The sequence below is a fragment of the Lissotriton helveticus genome, chromosome 8, assembly GCF_964261635.1.
Source record: "Lissotriton helveticus chromosome 8, aLisHel1.1, whole genome shotgun sequence".
NCBI classification, from domain to species: Eukaryota; Metazoa; Chordata; class Amphibia; order Caudata; family Salamandridae; genus Lissotriton; species Lissotriton helveticus.
The window spans coordinates 1603608104-1603632292 of record NC_136069.1 but is presented as its reverse complement, the minus strand read 5'-3'; the positions used below and the strand labels follow the sequence as shown (position 1 = coordinate 1603632292).

Sequence of the window (24189 nt, the reverse complement as noted above, 5' to 3'; positions counted from 1 at the left end):
TACTCCTCTCTATGCAATTACCTTTCGATATTTCGTCACTCTCTCTTCTGTCCTCAATATTCTCGTACCATGATATTCTGGGGGTCAATATTCAGTGGCACAATCAGAACAACATACAGGCTGCTCAGGGTAACATTATCACACTCAGGGAGACTCGTAGCATCACCCCTACTGCGCCAGTTACTCTCCAGCAAGTACCAAAATCGTTACTCTCACATGAGCTACACACACACCCGTACCCTCTTGGCCTTTTATATATATATATATATATATATATATATATATATATATATATATATATATATATATAATGTGAAATTAACAAAATAAGGTCAAGCTGTGCATGCTAGGATCTGACCCTTGACCTGCAGGTCTCACTCTGATCTCAGCAGCGAGTGCTTAACTAAACAATGTTAAAATATGTGTGCAGGGTTTTAACTAACCCAGAACATGAAGAAAGCGTGATTATTAGACAAATGGGCAATTCCTATTCATATGTCTAGACACAATGGTTCCTAGGTCAGGACACAGAATATCAGACTGTGACCCATTCTTATTTCTTATTATTGTCTTTGTGCATTGTTTATTCTATTTAATTAGGCCTTGCTTTTTTCAATAGTGCTTGTGCGTTGTATAGCACCCGCATGCTACTGTTCATGGCTCTAAGCCCTTTGGGATACTTTAAATGTACAGATAGCAGGGGTGAGCAGGTCCACAAGCTGGTATGTTTACTCCTGTTGTTGCTGTTACTAGGGAAGTTACATCAATGTTATGCTTTATTTATTTGTACGGTGCCTTTATCTCCATGCAGTCATGGTATCCCTTTGTATGTGCGGGTTGCGTTTGCATACGGTCTCATTTGAAACCCATGGCTCCGGATTCCCATTCTCCAACGCGGGACATGGCGCGGCACCAAGTTGACTTTGGCGGAACAAAGGTCTATTACTGCTTCAGGGTGGAACCCTCTTTCGCCCACCATAGTGCCACATTTGCCAAGTTGGCCCATATCATGTCCAACACCTACGCCCAGACAATGGATTGTAGCCAACACTTTGCATACTGGGACATGTAGGCACAAACTTACATTGATAAAAGCAAAACTACAAATTCCAAAATGCAAAGTGATGTTGACTATATATTGGGAACTAGGTGATGCTGCCACACGTGGCATGGGCTACCTAGAGTGTCAACGTCAAAGCACGGAGTGTCGCAGTGTTTCCTGGGAAAGATTCCTCGAAAAACAGTGTCCGTAGAGAAGGCTGCAATAGAAAAGCGGGAACCAGAGCCCTTCCAAATATTCTATCCCATAGAGGTGACAGTCTTCTGTTCTAATGTCATTGTTCTGATTGAATTGAAATGCATCAGTTTTGGGTCTTCGTCTAAGGTTTTTGAGTTGGGAATATCTGATTTTAAGTTCCCCCCTGTTTAAAGGTAGGGTTTGGGGCACATGGTGGTAAAGTGTTCTCTAAATTCATACTCTGTGTCAAATGAGGGGAAAACAAACAACGCATCAAGATGGCGCCTGGACTCATAAACCATTCTGTGCTTGTCTCCTTGCCCAGAATGCCCCCTTTGTGGTCAACTTGCAGGTTGCAGCCTAATTTGTGACCAAAGTCAAACCAAGTGTCCTGCAGATTGGCAACTGTCAAATGTCAAATGTATCTTTATTGTTTAAGTTAATTAAAACCATAACAATTCCAATAAAATTAATCAGTCTGCAGAGGAACATAAACTGTACATATTAAAACCATTAATTACCATTAATAAAAATGTACAGCTTTTGATGATACCGTATCAAGACCGTGTTAGCACTGGTATACATACCTATTAGACTTACTGGTTGTCCGCTGCAGAAACCAGTTCCAATTGTATAAAACAAAAACTGAGCCATGTATCAAAAGTTTCATCTCTTTAGTAAAGTAAACTGGATGTTGCTGGTACTTGTAGTAGTGTTTGCCTGCTTCTGACTCTCTCTTCCAGTTGTGGCAATTCTGTCCGCTCAGCACAAAGTTTCTCTTTTCAAACTATGGGCATTAATTGTGAAGACGGAAGAGTATTTTAGGCCCCCCGGGTGTGAGGCTGGTGTTAGATAATATGTAATGTAGTTTGTGTATAGTGTCTTAAGCCCTAACCAAGGCCTTGTATCGCTTCTAATGGTAAAGGAAGCGACTATTCCATTGTTTGTGCAAGGTCTATAGGGCGTGGGTAATAATGTGCCCTCTGAGGAGGAGTTTCAGTGTTGTGTGTTTGGTTTGTTACAGGCTCCTTACAACGAGCTTGTGGCTGCGCTTAAACTTGGAGTGAAGTGAGAAGACGTAAGAAAGATACAGTTGCATTCACTGCGTTATCTATGATGATCAAGAACATTTCTTTGCTGCTGTTGGAGCTCCCTTTGATGCATTCAGCTCTTTTCTTGGTGTCTCTTAGTTGCTGATGATGTTGTTAGAGTGCATCTTTGAAGGCAGTTCTTGTCAGAGGCTTCCAGACTGTCTCTCCCCTTTCTCTCTAGCTGATTGCAGAATCTCTTGGTATCCCGAAGGTCTTCCGTCTTGCTTTCTTGTTGTATCTTCTCTGTTTGTTGAGTTTGATCGGTGCAAAGGAGGCTGTGCAGTTCTTGATTCAGTTGTTGAAGTTGTCAATATCCTCGTTGATGTTGTCTAAAGGGTTGGGTTGGCCCATGTGGAGACGGTTGAGCCAGTCTGATTCTGAGATTTTGCTCCAGGTGTGGCTGGGTAGACTGATGCTGGTGGGTGCATTGGCTTGCGTTGTGATTACTTGGAAGTGCACTATGGAGTGGTCGGTCCTTGTGAGAGCTGAGGTCGAGTTGAACTTGACATTGTCGAAGGTGGTGAAGATGAGGTCCAGCGTGTGTCCGGTGAGGTGTGTGGGTTCTGTGACGTGCTGGGTTAGTCCGATGTTGTTTAGGCTTTCTAGGAGTGCTATGGAGCATGGGTCAGTTCTGTCTTCCAGGTGGAAGTTGAGGTCCTGAGGAGTATGAAGACTTTGGAGTCAATAGTGAGGGGGCGATGAAGTTTGTGATGAGGCTGGTGAAGGTAGATTGTCGTCTATTGTGTATTTATTTTACTGAGTTGACCCGGGTTCCACACTGGGTATTTGTGTCGGTCCTTGTGTTGCATATATATCCCCACAGGTGACGACAATAAATCCTATTTATTTGTTCCATGTATGCATTCTCCATTTGACTTACCGTAAACCTCTTGTTTTATTGCCTTGCTTTACAGGTGTGTCATACCTTTCAATTGTCTTTTAATTGTTGAGCCACTATGTCCTCCAGAATAAAATCCTTAGGCTACTTCAGTAGGGCTTCTGCTTGTTTCACATAATGAAATTGTCCGATTAGCATGTATGTCTGCCTTGTAGTCAACAACATGCGTCCTATTTGTCTTTTACCTGCTCTGTTGGATGGGACTAATATGTCTTTAATTAAGGAGATTTGCGCAGTGCTCACATGGCCCCTTCTAGCCGCTTCGTAACATTCCAAGTCACACAATATAATTCGACAAGTCTTGTACTGGTCAATGATCTCTTGGCCCTGTTGGCCTGGATGGAGTTAGGGAAAAAGTAAGGATTAGACCTAAGTATTGAAGAGGGTTGAGAATCGGGTCAGGACAACCACAGAGTGAGAGGGTGGACCCCAATCAGAAGGTACGGAGGATCGCCCTTCGGCCTTCTTTGCATCCATTGTCTCCACAGTCCTGAGCTCTGACCATTTACAATCGGCCATTACTAGCAGATTTGTGTATTGTCATGGTGTCAAATTTTCAAAGTATCCTCTTGAAACTAGAAATGGACCCATCAAATGTGTTGGGTTGCTCAAGTGAAGTAAGTTGGTCATGCCCAAACTGAAAGAGCAGTAGGTGTCAGGAGACACTTATTTGTTGTTGCTGCAAGTTCTGTTATTAAAATGCTTGCCTAAATGTAAATGTTTTCAGAAGATTTTTGAGGTGCAGGCTGGTAAGGTTAGCTGTCAAGGACGAGTGCAGGTCATTCGTAGTTTCAGCCATGAACTCAGATATCTGCATCCAAATTTCTGACATTCGAATTTAAGTTGGGTCATATCCTGGGAATCTGCATCCAAATTTCTGACATTCGAATTTAAGTTGGATCATATCCTGGGAATTTATGGCTTGAAGGGCCCTCTGAGACTCTGCTGGTTTATGGAGCCATAAATGCAGATAATTGGCAGTGTGCTGTTAATAGAACTTAAACTTGCAGAAGTAAAGCATGCCATAGTTTAGGCCCTTGAATATTTATAGACCTGCCTGCTGACACGTTTCTGCCACTTGATTCTTTGAGGGGTCCCCTTATAGGCCTTTTTTGAGCTCAGTTCACAGACACACATCAGCTTTACGAAGTAGGAAGCTAAAGTGTTCTCTTCAAGCTTAACAGTTGCAAAAGTAACACATCATGAGTTATTGAAGTGATACCATCTAGAAATGTTACCTCCAATCTCAATTAAAAGAAGCATGGAGCAAATGAAATGGTCTTAACAAAGTTCTGTATTTCTTTATATTGGCTCATTTGTCAGTGTGCGTGACAAATGACTTGGCAAAGACAAGCTCTTCTTAGGGCTCCGGAAACCCATCAACCAAAACCTTGTTACTCCTCTCCAGTACTCAAGATCTTTACTTCACTGCCTCACACATCAGTTCTGCCTCTTCTTCCTCTTCCCTCATGCTGGACAGTTTCACGTTTTAATCTTTTTCTCCATCAGGGCACACTCAAGAACTACGAGGCGAGAACACTTACACTGTTATGTTCCAGATTGCTGACAACGGACACTTCTGTTTTCTTTCTTAAGCTCCTTAGGAAGTCACACTTCCTCTGCCTAGATAAAAACATGATAACATAGGCTCGAGAACCGAGCAGCCCTTGTCTTTGCGATCAGCAGACCACAGCTTCTCCCGCGATACTCTGAGTTATTCGCATGCTGAGGCTGTGAGCACACATTCCAAAAAATTGTAACTAATATAAATCTATTCCGGGAAGGATACTGGGCAGAAAAGAAAAGCTTAGCCGACTTAAAAACCTCTTTATTCCTGATAAGACTATCTGCTGAGCATGTAAAACATGGTCATTCATTACGAGTCTACAGATAATAATTTAGATGAAGATTTGAGTTTCTTCCTGAGGTAAATGCAAAGAGGGAAGTTAGAATTATTATTCTTAACTCCAAATCTATACACTTTGAAAAAAAATGGTATGCACATAAATATGTATATAAGATATTCTCCCCTCCTTCTTTCCCAATCACTCAGAATACCACGGGCACGGACCACTATTTTGTGCAAAAATTGAGTAATTTATTCAGGGCAATCCCCCATTGTGTGTTTTGGCCTTGGAACGGCCTTGATCACATGACACCGCTGCATTGTGGAACAAGCCTTTTTAAAGTGATACGTGTTTAGTTAAAACATCGGCACTGAAAACAGACTTATTGTATCGTTACACTTTGAAGAATTCTTTAACAGACACACAAGCATCTCATGCACGCATATTAGTAAAAGTGAAATACCATTTTAATACATTGCCTGAATGCAAGCTGTATAAATGTGTTCTATATCCTTTCAAGCCTAGTGATTGACTTAACTAAAACCAGCTAAGCCTATTTAATATGATTATACATACTCCACAGTACAGTCTAATGTTTCTCCACACGTGTATTAATATGCACATACCAGGATTGTACTATAAATAGTAGCATTTCTTGCATTATTTTGTACGTTAGTTTTTATGGTTAATCCAATAATTTTCCACATACCCTTCATGATATTTTGGGTGTTTAAATATCTTCAATTTGAAGCCTGTTGTTGGGTATCCCACCATACGAACTTTTAAAGTGCCAGTCTGCCAAAGAGGTGTAGATAAAGTGTTGTGTAGTGTATATCCACTCCTTAGTGTTTTTCTAAAGTGTACAGAATGTAAAGTTGATAATCATAACTGGTTAGCAACCCATGTTAACTTTAACATGATGATAGAAATTTTAATTTTGATTTGATTTTAATGTTAATGATCCCTTCAATAATTCATGTTTAAACAGTCTACCCTCAGGTGCCTATATACACAAACATTCTTGGCTGTTGTTTCCACTTTATTGAGCAATATCAAATATTGTTGTATTGAGTAACCTATACTGACTTGGCAGATTAATAAAAAAAAATTTGTGGGTTAATACTTGGTGTTGGAAATGGCCCTTTTTGCAGGGATATCCCTAAACTGTTCGCTTCTTCCTCCTATCTTTTCCTAACCTGTTTGTGTTGGGTTTTGGACTAAGGGCACTTTACCACTGCTGATCAGTGCTCAAGTGCATATGCTTTCTGTGTAAATTGTGTTATGGATTGGTGTTTCCATGATTGGATATTTGATTTACTTGTTAGTCCCTATTAAAGTGCACTGAGTGTGCCAGGGCCTGTAAATCAAATGCTACTAGTGGGCCTGCAGCACTGATTGTGCCACCCATGTGAGTAGCCTTAAAAAGGTAACTCAGACCTGCCATTGCAGAGTCTGCGCACAGTTGCCATGTCGACTTGGCCAGTGCACACACTTGCCAGTCCCTACCCTTCCCTTTTCTTACATGTCAGACACTCCTAAGGTAGGTCCATGGTACCCCTGTGGGCAACGTGCAGTGTATGTGAAAGGGGGGACATGCGTGGTGTGTGTGGCATGCCCTGATAGTGAATTACTGCCAATTCCGTTTTTCACTATTGCAAGGCTAACTGTTCCCCATAGGACAGAATAGGAATTTTGTTTATAACATTTTATAGACAAAACTGGCCCGGGGAATTAGGTAGGAAAATAAAGTTTAGTATGCCTGAACTCAGAATTTAAAGATGCACCTTTTAGTGAAGGTGATTTTTACATTCTGTGTTTGAAAATACCACTTTTAGAAAGTAGGTATTTTCTTGCTCAGTCATCCTGTGTGCCTCTGTTGGAATGTGGACTGCCTGTCTGGGTTTTGGATGACAGAAGGATGGGGAGCAGGAGTGGCTCCAGATAGTCTAGGTAGGTCAGGAAAGGGCTGAATAGACCTGGGCCGCGATGGGGGAAGGGGGAGGAGATTTCCTTGCACCTCAAAGGGCCTTGTCTGCCTATGACAATGCCGTCTTCACCTCCTGCCAGGAAATCACACCAGAGAAGGCAGAACTGGTACTGGCTGGGCACAGACACTCTCTGCCTAAGAGATAAAAGGATTTTGGGATATACATATTGGGGCCCAGACCCCTGAACTTTAGAACTCTTTTGGATCAAGAAGACTGCCAAGAAGAAGAGATGGAGACGCTGTGAGGAGGACCTACCACTTTGCTATGTGCTTTGCTGTGTTGGCCTGCAGTGGCTGCTTCTGTCTTGGGCAGTGAAAGGACTGGACTGAACTTTCTGCAATCTGCTTTGTGAGTTTCTCCAAGGGCTTGAGGTAGAGCTTGCCCCCTGTTCAAGAAGTCTCAGGAACAACAAAGACTTCAAGCTCTTCTGCCCGCAGCACTGGGGACTCTGTGTTTTGTGCTGCAACAGAGGAAAAGCAACTCGACGACGCCACTGCCGATTCCAAGTCCTGAGAGCACCACAGAGGGCACTGCCGCAATGGCACACCGCGACCTTGGTCTCACCGACGCCACCTGCTGACGCCGCCACCAAGCCGCTGCTCGCACCACGGCCTGTGGGCACCACACTCCGCACCGCCTCACTTCACAATGACGCCTTGGCATCGCAGAGGGCACCGCCGCAACGCCGTACCACGACCCTGATCTCACTGACGACACCTGCTGACGCCACCACCGAGACGCTGCTCGCACCGCAACCTGTGGGCACCTCACTCCGCACCGCCTCGCTTCATGATGACTTTGGTATCCCCGACGATGAAGCTCCATGCCAAAATCGACGCAGCTGCTAGCACTGTGGATCGAGGGCAACGCTCGTAACTTATACGACGCACCACCCTCATCCCGCACTGCAGCCTTGGCCTACCGACGCCAGCGCCATCGACTCCAGTTCGTCAGCCGACAACAGCGCTCCGCAACGATAACGCCACTGCTTGCACTGTGACTAGCACTGCCTTCATCCCGCACCGTGACCCTGGTCTCACCGACGACGCCATCTGACGCCACCACTGAGCCGCTGCAGGGGTTATTTTAGGAGTGTAACTCCCTTATCCTGACTAGAGTGGTGGTTTATGCCTGGCTTTGGCACACGCCCTAGCCTGCCAAAAACCCTATTTCTAACACTTGGTCATATTCATATTACAGACATGTAAACAGATCCTCTGTGGCATTGAGACCCCCTGGAGTTTTGGTGTCTAACTTCAAAATGAATCTTATCTCAAATGTTTTTAACGCTGAATCTCTGTTGCACCCTCTTCTACGGCTCGGAACAGAATCAAGTAAATAATACCTGAACTGTTCCAATTTGTTGTTATGCCGTTCTTTGAAATGCCGGGCGACAGGATACGTTGGGTCTGATTTAGTAATCACTTCGGTGTATGTATATATATATATATATATACTTAACTTTGATATTTTATCCACGATATTAGTGTCCCACAATATCCTGAATTCAATATTCAGGAGCCCCACCCCCACTTCTGCCTCCCGTCACGCAATCATACCCTGGTTTCTGTACTACAATCTCAGTGAGACCACAAGCGGTTCACTGTACACGTTTTAGCACCCTATGCTCAAGATGCTCCGGATACAACAAAAATGTTCTCTGAAAAGGAATCCACTCCTCCTTGAAGACAGAAAGAGACCAGAAACCGAATACTCTGGGAGTGATACAGGGCAGGCAGGTTTCCAGGTATGCTAAGATGTCCTATATCAAGACACCGACAATTCATTAGTTGGCCTTTATAATAAGTTGCTGCAGATTTTAGCCTTCCTCTACATGTCCAGAGCCTGCTCTGTCTTCCTCAGGCATGCCACAGATCTCTGTTTTCACAAGCTTTCTAGTTGTCACTTTCTGTTGCCAATCTTTACTCCAGAGAGCCACAGTTTATCACCTTTGTCTCAATGCAGGCCAGAATTGTTGTGATCAATGCGTGGGACAGTTTCTTATCGGGAGGCTCTGATGTGAACTATAAATACAGAAGCATACCCAAGATCATCAGGAACCACAGCAACCCCCCCCCTTTACTAGAGTGTATACCCCCTAAAATCAGTGCATACGTAGAAGATATAGGTTTGCAAATCTTCACTCAGAAATCACCAATTTTCTTTTTTTTAATTTAGTTTTGAGGAATAGTGCTGAATAATTTCACATTTAATGTGAATTTGTCAGCAAGAGACAGATCGCCGTCTGTGATGATAAAAGAGCTTTGAGAACTGTTAATCTTTGGCAGACTGGCGCATACCAGTCTCAGCAGTCGCAGAACAACATAAACCACAGCTTCACTTTATTTTTGTTTCCAATGTTTTCCTTCTTCTTCTTCTGGGAATCTCTCACAGGAAATGCTGTTCAAAGGAGGTACAAAGAGTGCACCATTGGGGTCCTGAAATAGACACTAAACGGAGCACTTTGCAGGGGGCGCTGTGGTGCACAGCGAGCCGCCCGGCGGGTGTTCGTGGGAGTAAGTTTTGGTCTGAACTTTAACTGAGACTAAAGGTCTAGTCTCAGTTAAACTTAAGACCAAAACTTAAGTTAAACTGAGACAAAAGTCTAACTTTACTACTCGGAAATGTCCATTGTGAATACCAAAAGTCTTAAAGTTAGACTTTCATCTCAGTTTACCTTTGTGAATCAGGTCCATTATATGTAATACCCATTTAATTCTAAATCAGTCTCGTATGCATACATTCTTATTATGGTCAGCTGTTGCTCCCGCAATATCCTCAGCTGTAGAGACAAAGATCATTTCCAGACCATGACCTTTACTTTAGCTCCCAGAAGAGCTTGTATGAGATCAGTATATACCAAACACAACATTGCCTGTTGCTTGAGGTATTGTACTCAGGATTGGAGGATGATTCTATTGGTGATGGAGGGCAATTTGAAATACTTTCAGATTTTGCACCAGTGTGATTTGCTCAATGTGTAGAGGTGAAAACATTTTTAGAAGTGACAGCGAGGTTGCTAATTTTCTTTTTCTGTGTTCTGGTTTTGCTTTTATAAAACAGTGTGCACCAGCGCATTGGCATACGAGTAAACATACAACTAGCTAAGTCTGCCAGGAACCAATACCACAGGTATCCTAGTAGTGACATACCTCACTAGTGAAACACCATGCCTAAGCGTGCACAATTATATTGTACGAGGAAATCATCTCAGTGCAAGAGTTATTGTGACCACAGTATACAGTGACAGTGAAATTTAAAGAGCTGGTGTTAAAACTACATTGCACAATGTCTTTAACCTCATCGCTGCGGAGGCTATTCCGCCGCAGCGCTAAGGGGGCGGGGGGGGCCGCGCGGCACGCCCATGCTGGTGACGGAACCGCTCCGTCACCAGCCACGGTTGAGCTGTGCTCATGACGGAGCGGTTCCGTCATGGCCCCACCCGCTTAATAGAACGCGCCGCGCAGGCGCGTCGGGCGGGCCATGACGGAACCGCTCCGTTGTCAGCACAGCGCCACCGCGGCTGATGACGGAGCGGTTCCGTCATCAGCACGGAAAGTGTTAAGAGATGTCAAACATCAAGAAAAGGGCGAAGGACTGTTCTTACACTAGGTTGGGGTGCTCCGAGGCCATAAATAACTAATGCTCTGGAAATATCGAGAAAAAAATAAAGTTAATTAATTTGGTTATTTATCTCAGAACAGTGGAGCTACAGCAAAGTAAATGTCGAAATCAAACGTTCCGTTTGTAGAATAAACTGGTAGTGCCAATGCTTCTTTAAACAAGGGATGAATCAAGGAACAAAATATGCAATGAAATGTAATGGGAGGGTGACGATGCTGAGGTTTCCTCAGCCCAACACTGCCTACTCTCGGTATTTCGCTGGCTGGCTCAGACCCAGCTGAAGTGTAATGAGGAGAAATTAGGAGAAATCCGAAATACTTCTGTACGGCAAATTTCCGCCTAATTTCAGAGAGTTATTATGGCCCGCAGGGATTCCTTTGCCTTGCCTGTCGGGTACTGCCGCAACAAATCTGGGTGTATGGTTTGAGGAGAACCTAACCTTTGCCACCCAGATTAAGAAGCTGGCGGGGTCCTGCTTTGGTATTTTAAAAACTTTGAGGACGTTTCTTCCTCTTCGCCCAAAGGCTGCAAGAGAAACCGTGGTTCGGGCTCTGATCCTCTCTCGCCTGGACTACGCTAATGCACTGTATGTCGAGACCCCTGGCTACTTATTGAATAAGCTCCAGGTGGTGCAGAATTCAGCGGCCCGTCTCCTGCTTGATCTCCCCAGGAGTAGTGTGCGCCTCCATCTGCGCGCCCTGCATTAGCTTCCTAAGGAGGTGCGGATTAAATTTAAGGTCTAGTCGATTGCCCATAGTGCCCTGTATGGCCGGGGACCCAGTTACCTACAAAAGAGGTTCTCTTTTTATGTGCCAACGAGACAGCTGCATTCCTCTTCCCAATTGTTGGTTCAGATCCCCCGTTTTTTCCGTCAAAGGCTTGTCAGATGCTCTCTTGTCCGGAAAGCTGCTGTAGGTTGGAACGCATTGCCATTGGCTATTCGCAGTATTCAAGATTCCCGGACTTTCAAGAATAAGCTGAAAACCTTCTTGTTTTAAACTCTGATCTATGAGCCTTTCAGGATTCGCGCCGGGACACTCTCTGGAGTAGGCAAGCGCGCTACAAATGCATATAACAATAACAATAATGCTCAACTGGAGAATATTTAGGGCTAGATGTAGGTAAAAAGGTTTTACCGATTCTAAAATACCGAATTTTACCGATTCGGTATTTTAGAATCTGTAAAACCTATGTAGGTAATTATTCGGTATTTTTTACCGAATTGTTAAGATTCGGTAATTACCAAATCGGTATTTACCGATTCGGTATTTGACATTCATTCCTATGGGCCTGGAGGCAAATCGGTAAATACCGATTCGGGAAAATTGTGAAATAGTCAACGGTGGCAGGGTGTCCCTTTGACACCCTGTTGCACCCCTGATTAGTGCTTGTGTGCCATGTGGCACACATACATGCTCTAAGGGCATGCATGTGTGCCACATGGCACAGCTGTAAATGCACATATTTGCATTTACATAGGAATTCGTTATTTACCACCAACTAATAGTTGGTGGTAAATAACGAATCCTTAAAGCCCTGTAGCACTGTTTACAGTGCTACCTACATTTCAAAATAATCGGTAATTTTACCGAATCGGTAAATTTACTGATTTGGTAAAATTACCGAATCTGTATTTTTTCATGCTCTACATCTCAGTATCCAAATACCGGTCGGTAACGGCCGAAAATCGGTATTTTCGGCCGTTACCGGGCGGTATTTGGATACCTACATCTGGCCCTTAGTTCGCATAACATGTCTGATCACCGTAAAAATATTGCGTAAAAATGCACGCGTTATTTCTGCTTGGTTTTTATAAATGCAGCTAGATTCTCACACTGCAGACTTCATGATGAGTGCTGACAGACAGTAAGATGTGTGAAGGGGCGTGTGTGCACAAACAGGCACACACAGCAGCAGTCAGGGGGTCGTGTGTTCACAATGTGACTGTATTTGGGTCAGCATGCTACCGGAGTTATACTCTTTCCATTAGATGTGTAGCTCTTATCTGAAGCTTTGCTTCCCAGCTAGTGAAAAAAGAGAAAAGAAGGCATTCTGGGAAATAAGAGAGCACTTATCTTTCCCAGACTATGAAGGTGGGGTCTGGAACTTTAGTGCAGTGATACCCCCCTTCTACTTTTACATTAACTACACAAACCACTGACAAACTAAACATTATATAAACCTTCTACAAAGCAATACAACCAAACATTAACGAATAATTGGAATTATGGTAATCCCAGAAACTCACTAAATGATGCACCGACTAAGAAAGCGCTGCAATGCCATACTAGTGATAGAAAGCACTATACAAATGGGAACACCTTTTCAGCATTCTCTTACCAAAGCACATAGGTATAGAAGGATTTTATTAAGTAGCATTGTATTCTGCTCTATGGCTGCCACGGTTTACCGCTGGCGCGCTTTTTGTGTATTTGAGAGTGGGGCTGCATTGTGTGTACTTTGTGTCTACGAAATACATCTAGGTTTCTGATTGGCTGCATTTGGTTCTGTAATGGGCTCTGCGATAAATTATAGTTTTTGAAGGGAATGCTTTTTGTCACTTTTCTGGGGGGAGTAACTTTGCATTTGAGCCTTTTATGACAATTTCCATGCTGTTAATTGCTTCTCGATGTGGGCTCTTTCCCATGTTAATTTCAGCCAGATGTGAGCAGGGAAAGCACGTTTCTGTTGTGCCTGGATATCAGCCAAACAAATGACTTAATTCAGCATTGCACGATTTCAGAGCCTACACCATGTTTGACATCACTCAGCCATGTGCCAGGGTCCGGCCAGGTTACGTCATGCGCCAGATAACTGTGGCAGCAGCTATTTGCCTCACTAAACCTCCTGTGACCTGGAGCTTCGAATGTACAAACCTGTCCTATTTCTGTGGGTGTGGTGCAGGCCACACTGTTCCTTCTCCACACTGTGGCTCATACCACTAGCCCCAGTCCTATTTCTATAGCTCTAGGTGTTTGACGCGCTAGCCTTTTTATGACCTCGGTTTATGAGCGCTTGAGCCAGTCCTGTTTCTATAGCTCTAAGTGTTTGACGCACTAGCCTTTTTATGACCTCGGTTTATGAGCGCCTGAACCAGTCCTATTTCTATAGCTTTATGTGTTTGATGTACTAGCCTTTTTATGACCTCGGTTTATGAGTGCTTGAGCCAGTCCTATTTCTATAGCTCTAGGTGTTTGACGCACTAGCCTTTTTATGACCTCGGTTTATGAGCGCTTGAGCCAGTCCTATTTCTATAGCTCTAGGTGTTTGACTCACTAGCCTTTTTATCAACTCGGTTTATGAGCGCCTGAACCAGTCCTGTTTCTATAGCTCTAGGTGTTTGATGCACTAGCCTTTTTATGACCTCGGTTTATGAGCGCTTGAGCCAGTCCTATTTCTATAGCTTTATGTGTTTGATGCACTAGCCTTTTTATGACCTTGGTTTATGAGCGCTTGAGCCAGTCCTTTTCTATAGCTCTAGGTGTTTGACGCACCAGCCTTTTTATGACCTCGGTTTATGAGCGCCTGAACCAGTCCTGTTTCTATAGCTCTAGGTGTTTGACGCACTAGCCTTTTTATGACCTTGGTTTATGAGCGCCTGAACCAGTCCTGTTTCTATAGCTCTAGGTGTTTGACGCACTAGCCTTTTTATGACCTCGGTTTATGAGCGCTTGAGCCAGTCCTATTTCTATAGCTCTAGGTGTTTGACTCACTAGCCTTTTTATCAACTCGGTTTATGAGCGCCTGAACCAGTCCTGTTTCTATAGCTCTAGGTGTTTGATGCACTAGCCTTTTTATGACCTCGGTTTATGAGCGCTTGAGCCAGTCCTATTTCTATAGCTTTATGTGTTTGATGCACTAGCCTTTTTATGACCTTGGTTTATGAGCGCTTGAGCCAGTCCTTTTCTATAGCTCTAGGTGTTTGACGCACCAGCCTTTTTATGACCTCGGTTTATGAGCGCCTGAACCAGTCCTGTTTCTATAGCTCTAGGTGTTTGACGCACTAGCCTTTTTATGACCTTGGTTTATGAGCGCCTGAACCAGTCCTGTTTCTATAGCTCTAGGTGTTTGACGCACTAGCCTTTTTATCGCCTGGGTTTATGAGCGCTTGAGCCAGACCTATTTCTATAGCTATATGTGTTTGACGCACCAACCTTTTTATGACCTCGGTTTATGAGCGCTTGAGCCAGTCCTTTTCTATAGCTCTAGGTGTTTGACACACCAGCCTTTTTATAACCTCGGTTTATGAGCGCCTGAACCAGTCCTGTTTCTATAGCTCTAGGTGTTTGACGCACTAGCCTTTTTATGACCTGGGTTTATGAGCGCTTGAGCCAGTCCAATTTCTATAGCTTTATGTGTTTGATGCACTAGCCTTTTTATGACCTGGGTTTATGAGCGCTTGAGCCAGTCCTAGTTCTATAGCTTTATGTGTTTGACGCATTAGACTTTTTATGACCTAGGTTTATGAGCGCTTTAGCCAGTCCTATTTCTATAGCGCTATGTGTTTGACGCGCTAGCCTTTTTATGGCCTGGGGTTTTGAGTGCTTGAACCAGTCCTATTTCTATAGCTGTAGGTGCTTGCCACATTAGCACTCTTGTGGTTCAGGGTTTTGAGCACTGGAACGAGTCCTTCTTCTATGACGTAGGTGTATACCTCCATAAGTCTGTTTATATAGTATAGGGCAGCATTTCCTAACTCGACCCTTGTGGGTCCGCAATGCCTACTCCGGGGTCTGCAACTGTTTAGCCAAATAAATAATTTTGGCTGATTAATTAAGCAAACATACCTAAAAACAATATGTAAAATTGACAATGTTAAAATGCTCTCTAAATGTGAAGGAATTTGCAATTGGAGGCTACAAATTAAGTTGTGTCAGCTTAATTCATGGGAGCATCACCAGTACAGCAAATAGTATCTAATATGGACAATTGATTGCCTCAAACGAAACACCAGTATGCTCTGATAAATGGTAATTCGTGCATGCCCAAAGATAGACACAAGAAATACTCGAATTGGAATTTCAATATTTATTGAAGCAATAAGATTCGTATGTAAAATACATGCACTGCAATTATCAATAGAAGGAAATAAAACAGACAGAGTAATCTGCATCACAAGAATGGTAAAGAAAATGAACATTTTAGCCATTTTGCTGTTGCATACAATATATGCTTGCATATAAATACAATTATATTTGTGCTCCTACCTAGCGCTTCCTAGTCTAGTGTGCCTAGGGTGGGTGAATCTGCCAGAATCCCTGTAGGGTGATCCAACTCGCCAATCACCAGTGGGTATTTTCATCTAGGAGCCCATCTTGGGGTAGAGCTGGGCACCATCCTTCTCAGGAGGTTAACAGGATTCAGGTGGCTGGAATTTCTCCATGGGGTGACTTTGACAGTGTCAGGAAAATGCTCCTCTAAGTAAACAAAGGAAAGATGTTGTTTATATAATAGATTTCATCCATATTGCCATGCCGAAGTCACAGTCAGGCTGTCATTATTGATTCTATCCGGACAAAGCTGTCGCAGAGCAAACAATAACAAACATCAACATTTTGTGCAGTGAACTTTAGCTTTCGTACAGAATGGTCAGTGCTCTGATTATATGCCTACGAAGAAATGTAAATGTAAGCAAAAGTAATTTCAGAGAATATTATCCATACAGGCATGCAAGCAGATGTGTGTCAAATGTCAACATTCAAGAAAGATATCAACTTTAAAATGTGTAAGCTCATACAGTGTACAGGGTAACAAAAACAGGGGAGAAGAGGGACAGGTGGGGCACTACATGTGTTTGGATGAGAATCCTCACTCACCCTAGGGTGACAAGCTTCATCATAGGGTCCCCTCCGCACACTAGGACCGCAAGCGTGCAGTCTGCACCCCTTCACAATCCCTTACCTCCGACTGCCCCACTTTTCCACATTTCGCTCAAGGACACCGCAGCACTGGGTATCCTTATCTAGACACTGAGCCTGGCGTTCTGTATCAATACCTCCATCACTGTAATGCCTCACCTGATGCTGTATGTCATCCAGATGCTCAAATGTAAGGTGTTGTTTGAATATAATAAAGAACTCTGGTTTGTCCACAATGCCCCATGCTAGGGAGTGCACAAACACTCTAAATAAAAATATAAATGCAGTGGTTGGGCCTTCAATCTTCAGATTCTTCAGCAAAGTTTTCCGACTATGGCATTTTACTCTAGAGAGGCATCGATGGGGTGGGTGGGAGATGGAGACCAAGAAGTAGGGTGGGCGGATATGTTGCTGTGTGCTGTTTTACCAAGAGTTTAAATGTTTGCTCTCTGTTGATCTTCCCACAGGTTGGTGACACGACACAGAGGGCACACCAGCAGAGATGCAGAGCATTAAGTGTGTGGTGGTGGGAGATGGCGCTGTTGGGAAAACTTGCCTTCTGATCTGCTACACAACCAATGCCTTTCCAAAGGAGTACATCCCGACCGTCTTCGACAACTACAGCGCCCAAAGCACGGTGGACGGCAGGACTATTAGCCTAAACCTGTGGGATACAGCAGGCCAGGAGGAATACGACAGGCTTCGGACTCTGTCCTATCCCCAGACCAACGTCTTCATCATCTGCTTCTCCATCGCCAGCCCCCCGTCATACGAGAATGTGAAGCACAAGTGGTACCCGGAGGTCGGCCATCACTGCCCCAATGTCCCCATCCTCCTGGTGGGCACCAAGAAGGATCTACGAAATAATGCAGATATCATGAAGAAGCTCAAGGAACAGAGCCAGATGCCCATCACCACCCAACAGGGGACCAACCTGGCCAAGCAGATCCACGCCGTGAAATACATGGAGTGCTCGGCCCTGAACCAGGATGGCATCAAAGAGGTCTTCATGGAGGCAGTGCGGGCCGTCCTCAACCCCACTCCAGTCAAACGAAAACCAGTCTGCCGCCTGTTGTGAAGAAATAGAATGGAAGGGGCTTCTCCACTTGGTTATATTATGTTTTCTCTGCGTTTACGTTCTTTGGTCCATCCACAAGTTTTGCTTCCTCTTCTGTTGCTAATCTTGGTGCCGCTGGTGGAGCTTGCAACATGGACATTGGTTAAAGGTAGCTAGGGGTACCTGCAATCCCTGGGTTGTGCTTTAATACCCCAGCCCTGCCTTTTTCCACTGTTAGTCTCAGGTGTCATGAAGGCAGAGTCATGAACTGAAAGCAAGCAGGCAGTGTACTTTCCACTCCTTGCCCCAACCCTAGCCCTGAATAGCAAGTGCAAGACTTTAGAGAAGCAAAAGTTGGGGCAAGAGACCAACCCAGTGATGTCACCAGGAATCCAAGGGTGCATGATGTCACTTCCGCCACCCCGGGAAGTCTGGTCTAAACGCCCATGGAATGAAATAGAGTCTACCAGCTCAGTGTGCTCAGCTTTCCAGCTGTCTGGTGGGACATGGTAATGGTTTTGCATTCCTTCCCAGGACCTTATCGCCTCCTTTTTATAAAGAAAAGATACTTCAGCTTCCAGAGATCATATATACACAAGTGCCCAAAAAAGAACATTTTGCTTTAGGCTTTTAGTAGAGGTAGGGTCTTTGAAGGATCTGATGTGAGTTTGAGAAGGACAGAGCTTGTTCTGCTTTTTCATGCAAAAACAAGAACTAATTTGGCAGACAACCCCAGACAAAAACATATGTAAAAAGAGTATCGTTTTCTCAAAGAGGAAAGACAGGCAAGCTTTGATTAGGAATTACAGCTAAGTGCCTGTGTGTTTGTGAAGCAGTTGGGGTCAATGTTTGTACCTTACTCTTTTCTGATGGCATGAAATGTTCCCCAACCTGTTCCTGACACTTTACACTCTCCCAGCTCTCTCTCTGATCAGGTCACCTGCAGTACAAGCAGCAACAAACCTCATGGAGAGCAAGCACACCATGCAGCTGCTGAGCCAACAGTCACTAAACAACCCAACAAAGACAATGAATGTATCTGTGGAGCCAACAGAATATAAACATCCTGCTCACGAATGCATGCCTGTGGCTTCTCAGCTACAGGCAACAACCAACCCTGCCAAGGCAAGCCTGCCTGTGGCAAGGCCTACCTGTGACTGCTGAGCTGATAAATAATACAACCAAGACATGCAGGTCTGTGGCAGTAGAGCTAGCAGGCAGTAAACACCCAACAGAGATAAGCATGTTAGTGGCACCTGATATAACAGGAAGCATACAACTCAACAAAGGTGGTAAACATGTTGGTTGCTGCTGAGCCGACAAGCGATAAATAACCCGCCTAGCTAAGCACATCTGTGGCTCCTAAGGCAACAGGCAATAAACAAACCAACTAAAGGAAGCATCAGTGTGGCTGACTAGACGAAAGGCAATAAATAACTCCACCTAGACAAGCACAACCTATGGCTGCTAAGCCAACAAGCAATAAACAAACCAACTAAGGGAAGCATGAGGGCGGCTGCTGAGCCGAAAGGCAATAAATTACTTAACCTAGACAAGCACAACCTATGTCTGCTGAACCAATTGGCAAAATACAACCCAACTTAAATATTTATTTTTATGGCTGCTAGGCCTAGAGGCAATACAGAACCAGCCAAGACATGCATGCCCCTGGATGTTTAGTCATAATGCAATAAGCGCACACACCCAATAGAAGCGTGTGTATTGCTGCTGAAAGGCAATAACCCACCACCAGAGCATGGTCTTGGCTCCTTTGCCAACATTAATAAACAACCTACCCAAGGCAGCTCAAGTATGTCTGTTCTAACAAACTGATAGCCCACAAATGCCTAAGTCTGGAAAACAAGTTCTTGGCCGAGACTATAGGCAGTACAAACCCTAACTCAGAGAAGAAACTGCTGAGTCAACTGGGAGTAAAACCACCACTCCAGGGTGACATGCCCTTGTGAAATAGCAGTGCACTCTAACTATGGGAGGCATATCTATGCCTGCTAGACCAGGGAGCAATAAACACCAACACCAAAAGAAGCATGCATGTGGTTGCTGAGCCAGAAAGCAATATGCCACCCCAGTGACACAAATATCTCAATGACTGTTGGACCAAAATGTAATGTGCAACAAACTGAGGCTGCTGAGCCAACAGACAATATAGAAACCAGAAGGCAAGCCAGTGGCTGCTATGCTGTCAGGCAATATACAGCCCAAGCATAAGTGTGCCTCCTGATCCAACAGACCATTGCATTATTAAACTGAGACAGAAATGGTTCCCTTCTCAGCGTTAAAGCAGCAAAGACTCAGGGACTCCTGCGATGGAGAACAGTGAAGCTGGTCACGCCTTGACCACTCTGGATATTTACTTGTTTTGTGTAGATACGCTTGGTAAATGCCTTAATTCTCAGCCCTTTTCAGTGAAAGGCCAAGTGTCACATGACCGGCTAAGAAGAAAAGCTGTTGCCGAGGCAACCGGACCATGATCCAGTTATCAATGGGCTTAGTATGCCACAAATGCTGCAAGCCTCCTCATATGACTGGACCAATTGTGGGTGGCGGGGTGAAGTGCATGCGTGCAGGGCAGGGTGTGGGCGGGGGGCTGGGAAGGGCAGGGCAGTGTGGACAGTGCGGTCTCTGCTGGACGTCAGGATCACGGCTTGATCATTAGCTAATTTGTTACTTCCATTTGCCAAAGAAACAGCTCTCTAAAGTGCCTTAAAGACAGTAGCGGGTAGCACAAAGGGCTTTGTCTTAATGAGGAGTGAGGGAATTTGCTCTTCCTACAAAATGTGCGTGCCCCGCGGCCTCAGGCCGATCCGCGGCCGCTTCTGCTCTATGCAGAGAAGACATACAAATGCCAACTTGTTCTCAAGGCGTTTTGTGCTTCAAACCGGCTTGTTGAGCTGATATCCTGCTAGCTTTGGCGGATCCCAAAGATAGAGCGGAGGATGCTCAAGCCAAGATCAGGCAGCGGCTACAGGAAACCACATTTGTAGGCGAGCCTGTACTTTGTTGCCATTTCTCCCCCATACTTTGCATCAACCTGTGCTTCATGGAATGGTGTGGCCATGCAACCTGCTGTACCAAGCCTGTCTTTAGTATATCACAGTGGTTTCTTGTGTTGGTGGTTGGCAGGTCACACTTCCAGCCCTTGGCAACCTTTGCCCCCTCACATGTAAGCAGGGATTATAATGAAATAATGTAGACCTCAACATGCCGGCTGTGCTGACATCTATCCAAATGCCATATGCCGAGATGTTTTCTTGCACCCCTGAATTTTTTTTAATTTCCAGTAAAGTAAAATATGAAACACCAACACACACAGAGCCTGGCGGGACCCATTTCTTACACCTTCTCTCACACCCAGCACCCCCACTTGAACGTTGGATTTGCATCCCCCGGAGCATTAGCCAATGCCGACGCAAGTGGCCGACAATACAAAGTTTGTGGACCGTGCTCTGCACAACCTTGCTAAGTTTTCTCATTCCTAATCATGAATTTTTGGACCAAGCCATATGCGAGTCATCGTTAGCAAGATGAACAATCGCACTTCTATGTGTAGCGATGAAGCACTTGGAGTTGAGGGAAGTCCTCAGTTGGCTTTAGGAGAAGGAGGGTGGACCTAGGGCCACCTCCCACTCCACCCCTCGGTGAACGTTAATGGTAGGATGGTATAGACGATGTGAACTCTGTGGCCACTTGAGGGTTTCTCCCACCAACAACTGCTGATGCTCGTCTGATTGTGCCAACCAAGATCCTCTTGCTATTTTTTTTTATAATAAAGACTATTTATCTATGTGATGTTCTCAATTTTTAATGAGTTGCTTATCTCAAGCTTTTATATTAAACACAACTGTTGGGGAGTGGGAAGACCACTGCCATTGACTCTTCTGACGGTCAAGTGCTGCTCCACCAATGCAACGCAACCCGGACCCCTTCCTCTGTCCTACGCTGCGCAGTTCACGATTCACGATGGGATTCGTCGATAAGCTCTGAAGCGACCCTGAACACAAACGAAAAGGGACAGAAATTGACGTTGCGCTCTCATCTGGTTAACGCCTGTTTTATATTAATAAAATGCCCGTTTTGCATTTATGAGATTGTTAGTGCTTCTAAAACACTGTAAAAATTAATTTAAAAGAGAAATAAAAAATATGAGTTAAATCAAATACTTAACAGGTTTCCAAAGCATCAGAAGCTGATTTCATATTGAAGATGTGTATACCTTTGTAAGTTAATTTCCATGGCCTGCATGTTTCACAACAGCAATGAAAATTGTTTTCTCCATAATCCTGTCCTTTTAAATCATGATCATTCTAGTCTGTTGTTTTCACAATCCTCTGCATCAACATATGATTCCATTGTTTGGGTTTTTCCCATGTATTTCCATTTAGATTCCAGACCTGGTCTGGCTCCACACCTCCTAGTGCTGTACAAACCCATGGGGATGGTTTCCTGAAGCACTGCATATGTCCAGTGCAGGGTCAAAAATAACCTAAAAAAGAAAAGCTCCAAACTAAAGACCCCAAAACTGGACTCTAAAAATGAAGAGCGCACAATTATATCTATGTACAAATATGCAAACCTGTTACAATTCTCAATCCCCGCCATATTACTATTCTTACTCCATAGCATATTTATGGCGGGCTCATGATGGTGGCAATAGATGCAGGGCAAAATATTTATAGGTAGGTATTTTATGTGCTTTTCTCTCTTTCAAGCTAAATCTTTTAAATAGTCCATGTTTGTAATCTACATTATTTTATTTTTCAGTGTGTTACCAAGTTTTTCAGTGATTTGTCTATCCACAAGTGACCTCACAGCTCCGTTAATGCACATCATTCCTTATCTGTGATTCTCCTGTTACTAATACATGGCTTGTTAGATATACGGTTATTCCCTAGCCTGACACAGCGTCCGAACGTTCTACTTGTGCCTGTGTGCAGTTGTCAATGCTTCTCAGTACTCACCCGACCAACCCCTCCATGTTTTGCAGCTGAGGGATGGGCCAGATGAATGCACAAGATACCCGACAAATGTGGTGCTGATATTTCAATCCTGAGCACCTTCTTCCAGAGATCTATGGATGACTTAAAAATAACACACCATTCTACCTTTGACCCCCAGAAAGTGGAGGGTGATTGCTTTAGCTAAAAACCAAAGCAATTTGCTATTTTTTACCAAGTTCTCTGAAAGCCTACTAAGCCAGTCATGTGTGAGCCTCAATTGCATGCAGTAATAGCACATTGACCCAGCTCTGCTGAAGTCGTATGTTCATGCCATAAAGCAACCACAAATCATGGAAGCCATAAGAAGTCCCAGTCCAGCCTTGTAACCCTTTGATGAGTCAATGGTTACTTTTCTGATAGACAAGTTTCATTGCATTTAAGGAAGGATATGGCAGTGTAAGGCATTTGACAGAGTGGAGTAGGGATACTTATTCAGAATACTGCAATGTTTCGGGACCAGGCAGAAGTGTGTGTACCCGGCTTGAAAAAAATGTACATTACAATTTCCAATAATTACAACTGGTCGCACACGCGACTGTTCCACAAGCTCCTCCTTCTTGTCTGCGCCAGTATCACACCCGCGGTGTGTCAAATTTCCGAGAATAAACACAACGTCACCGCAGCCATTGCTCTAACAATGTTGATGGGCGGTTTTGAGATCATTGGGGCATATTATCAAGAAAGGGCGTTACATTTTCGCCGCTTTTATCGGCAGGAAACTGCCGATAAAGCGACGATAATGGGCTTGATAATATGCTCTATGATATTCCAATCGAAGCCCATGTTAGATGTGAAGACATCTAACATTGGCTTCGATTGGAATTCATAGAGCATATTATCAAGCCCATTATCGCCACTTTATCGGCAGTTTCCTGCCGATAAAGACTCAACTATGATTCCGTCCCATAACAGCAACACCCGGAAAACATCTATAATGAAGGATGAGATTCAAAGAAAATCAAGGGATGTAAGTTTAAGGGAAGTTTCCCAAATGCCATCAAATTAACATCATAGAGAGACAGGAAGCTAATAATACAGAGTTAGGCAGGCACTCTACATGAGGACTCTATGGTTAACTCAAACTAGAGACTGAATCTGCACAGTATTAATTAGAACCCCACATACACTCTAATGCTAACCCACATACATGCACACATTCATCCTGAAACAGGGAGGGATGAAACACCTGCCCCTTGGCCTCCTCTGTAAAGGACATTCTGAATAGGTCTGTTTTGGAGAGGATGGCTCGTCCATGGCCAGAAGTCAGGGCGAGGAGGACGATTATTTAAAACATTTCACCAAACGTTAGTTATGGCCAGGAAGCTTTGGAGGGAACAGGGCAGAAACCGCTGCCTCGAATTTAAGCAAAAAAGTGGCTAATGGGAACTCAACATCTCCCAAAAGAGTCATGAGTTTCGGGGTCACGATAATTATTTCACAGTACAGTTTTCAGATATATTGGCTACAAAACTACAAGGTTTGCAGGCAGGAGAGAAGCCGGCCCTCCTGAAATATTCAAATATAAATAAACATGTCGTCCCTATTGGTGCAACGGTGGAAAACGGTATATT

The 24189-nt window shown here is 44.1% G+C and overlaps 1 protein-coding gene across 2 annotated transcripts in view; it reads left to right on the top strand.

The window, feature by feature from the left end:
- Positions 1-21778, top strand: part of LOC144773560 (rho-related GTP-binding protein RhoG) — a 90159-nt gene extending 68381 nt beyond the window's left edge. For both annotated transcript variants that reach the window (XM_078658659.1, XM_078658660.1), the window contains one exon: positions 17011-21778. In XM_078658659.1, the coding sequence (XP_078514785.1) occupies positions 17046-17621 (576 nt within the window). In that variant the 5' untranslated portion in view covers positions 17011-17045 and the 3' untranslated portion in view covers positions 17622-21778. The remainder of the gene's footprint in view (positions 1-17010) is intronic.
- Positions 21779-24189: the final 2411 nt, after the last annotated feature.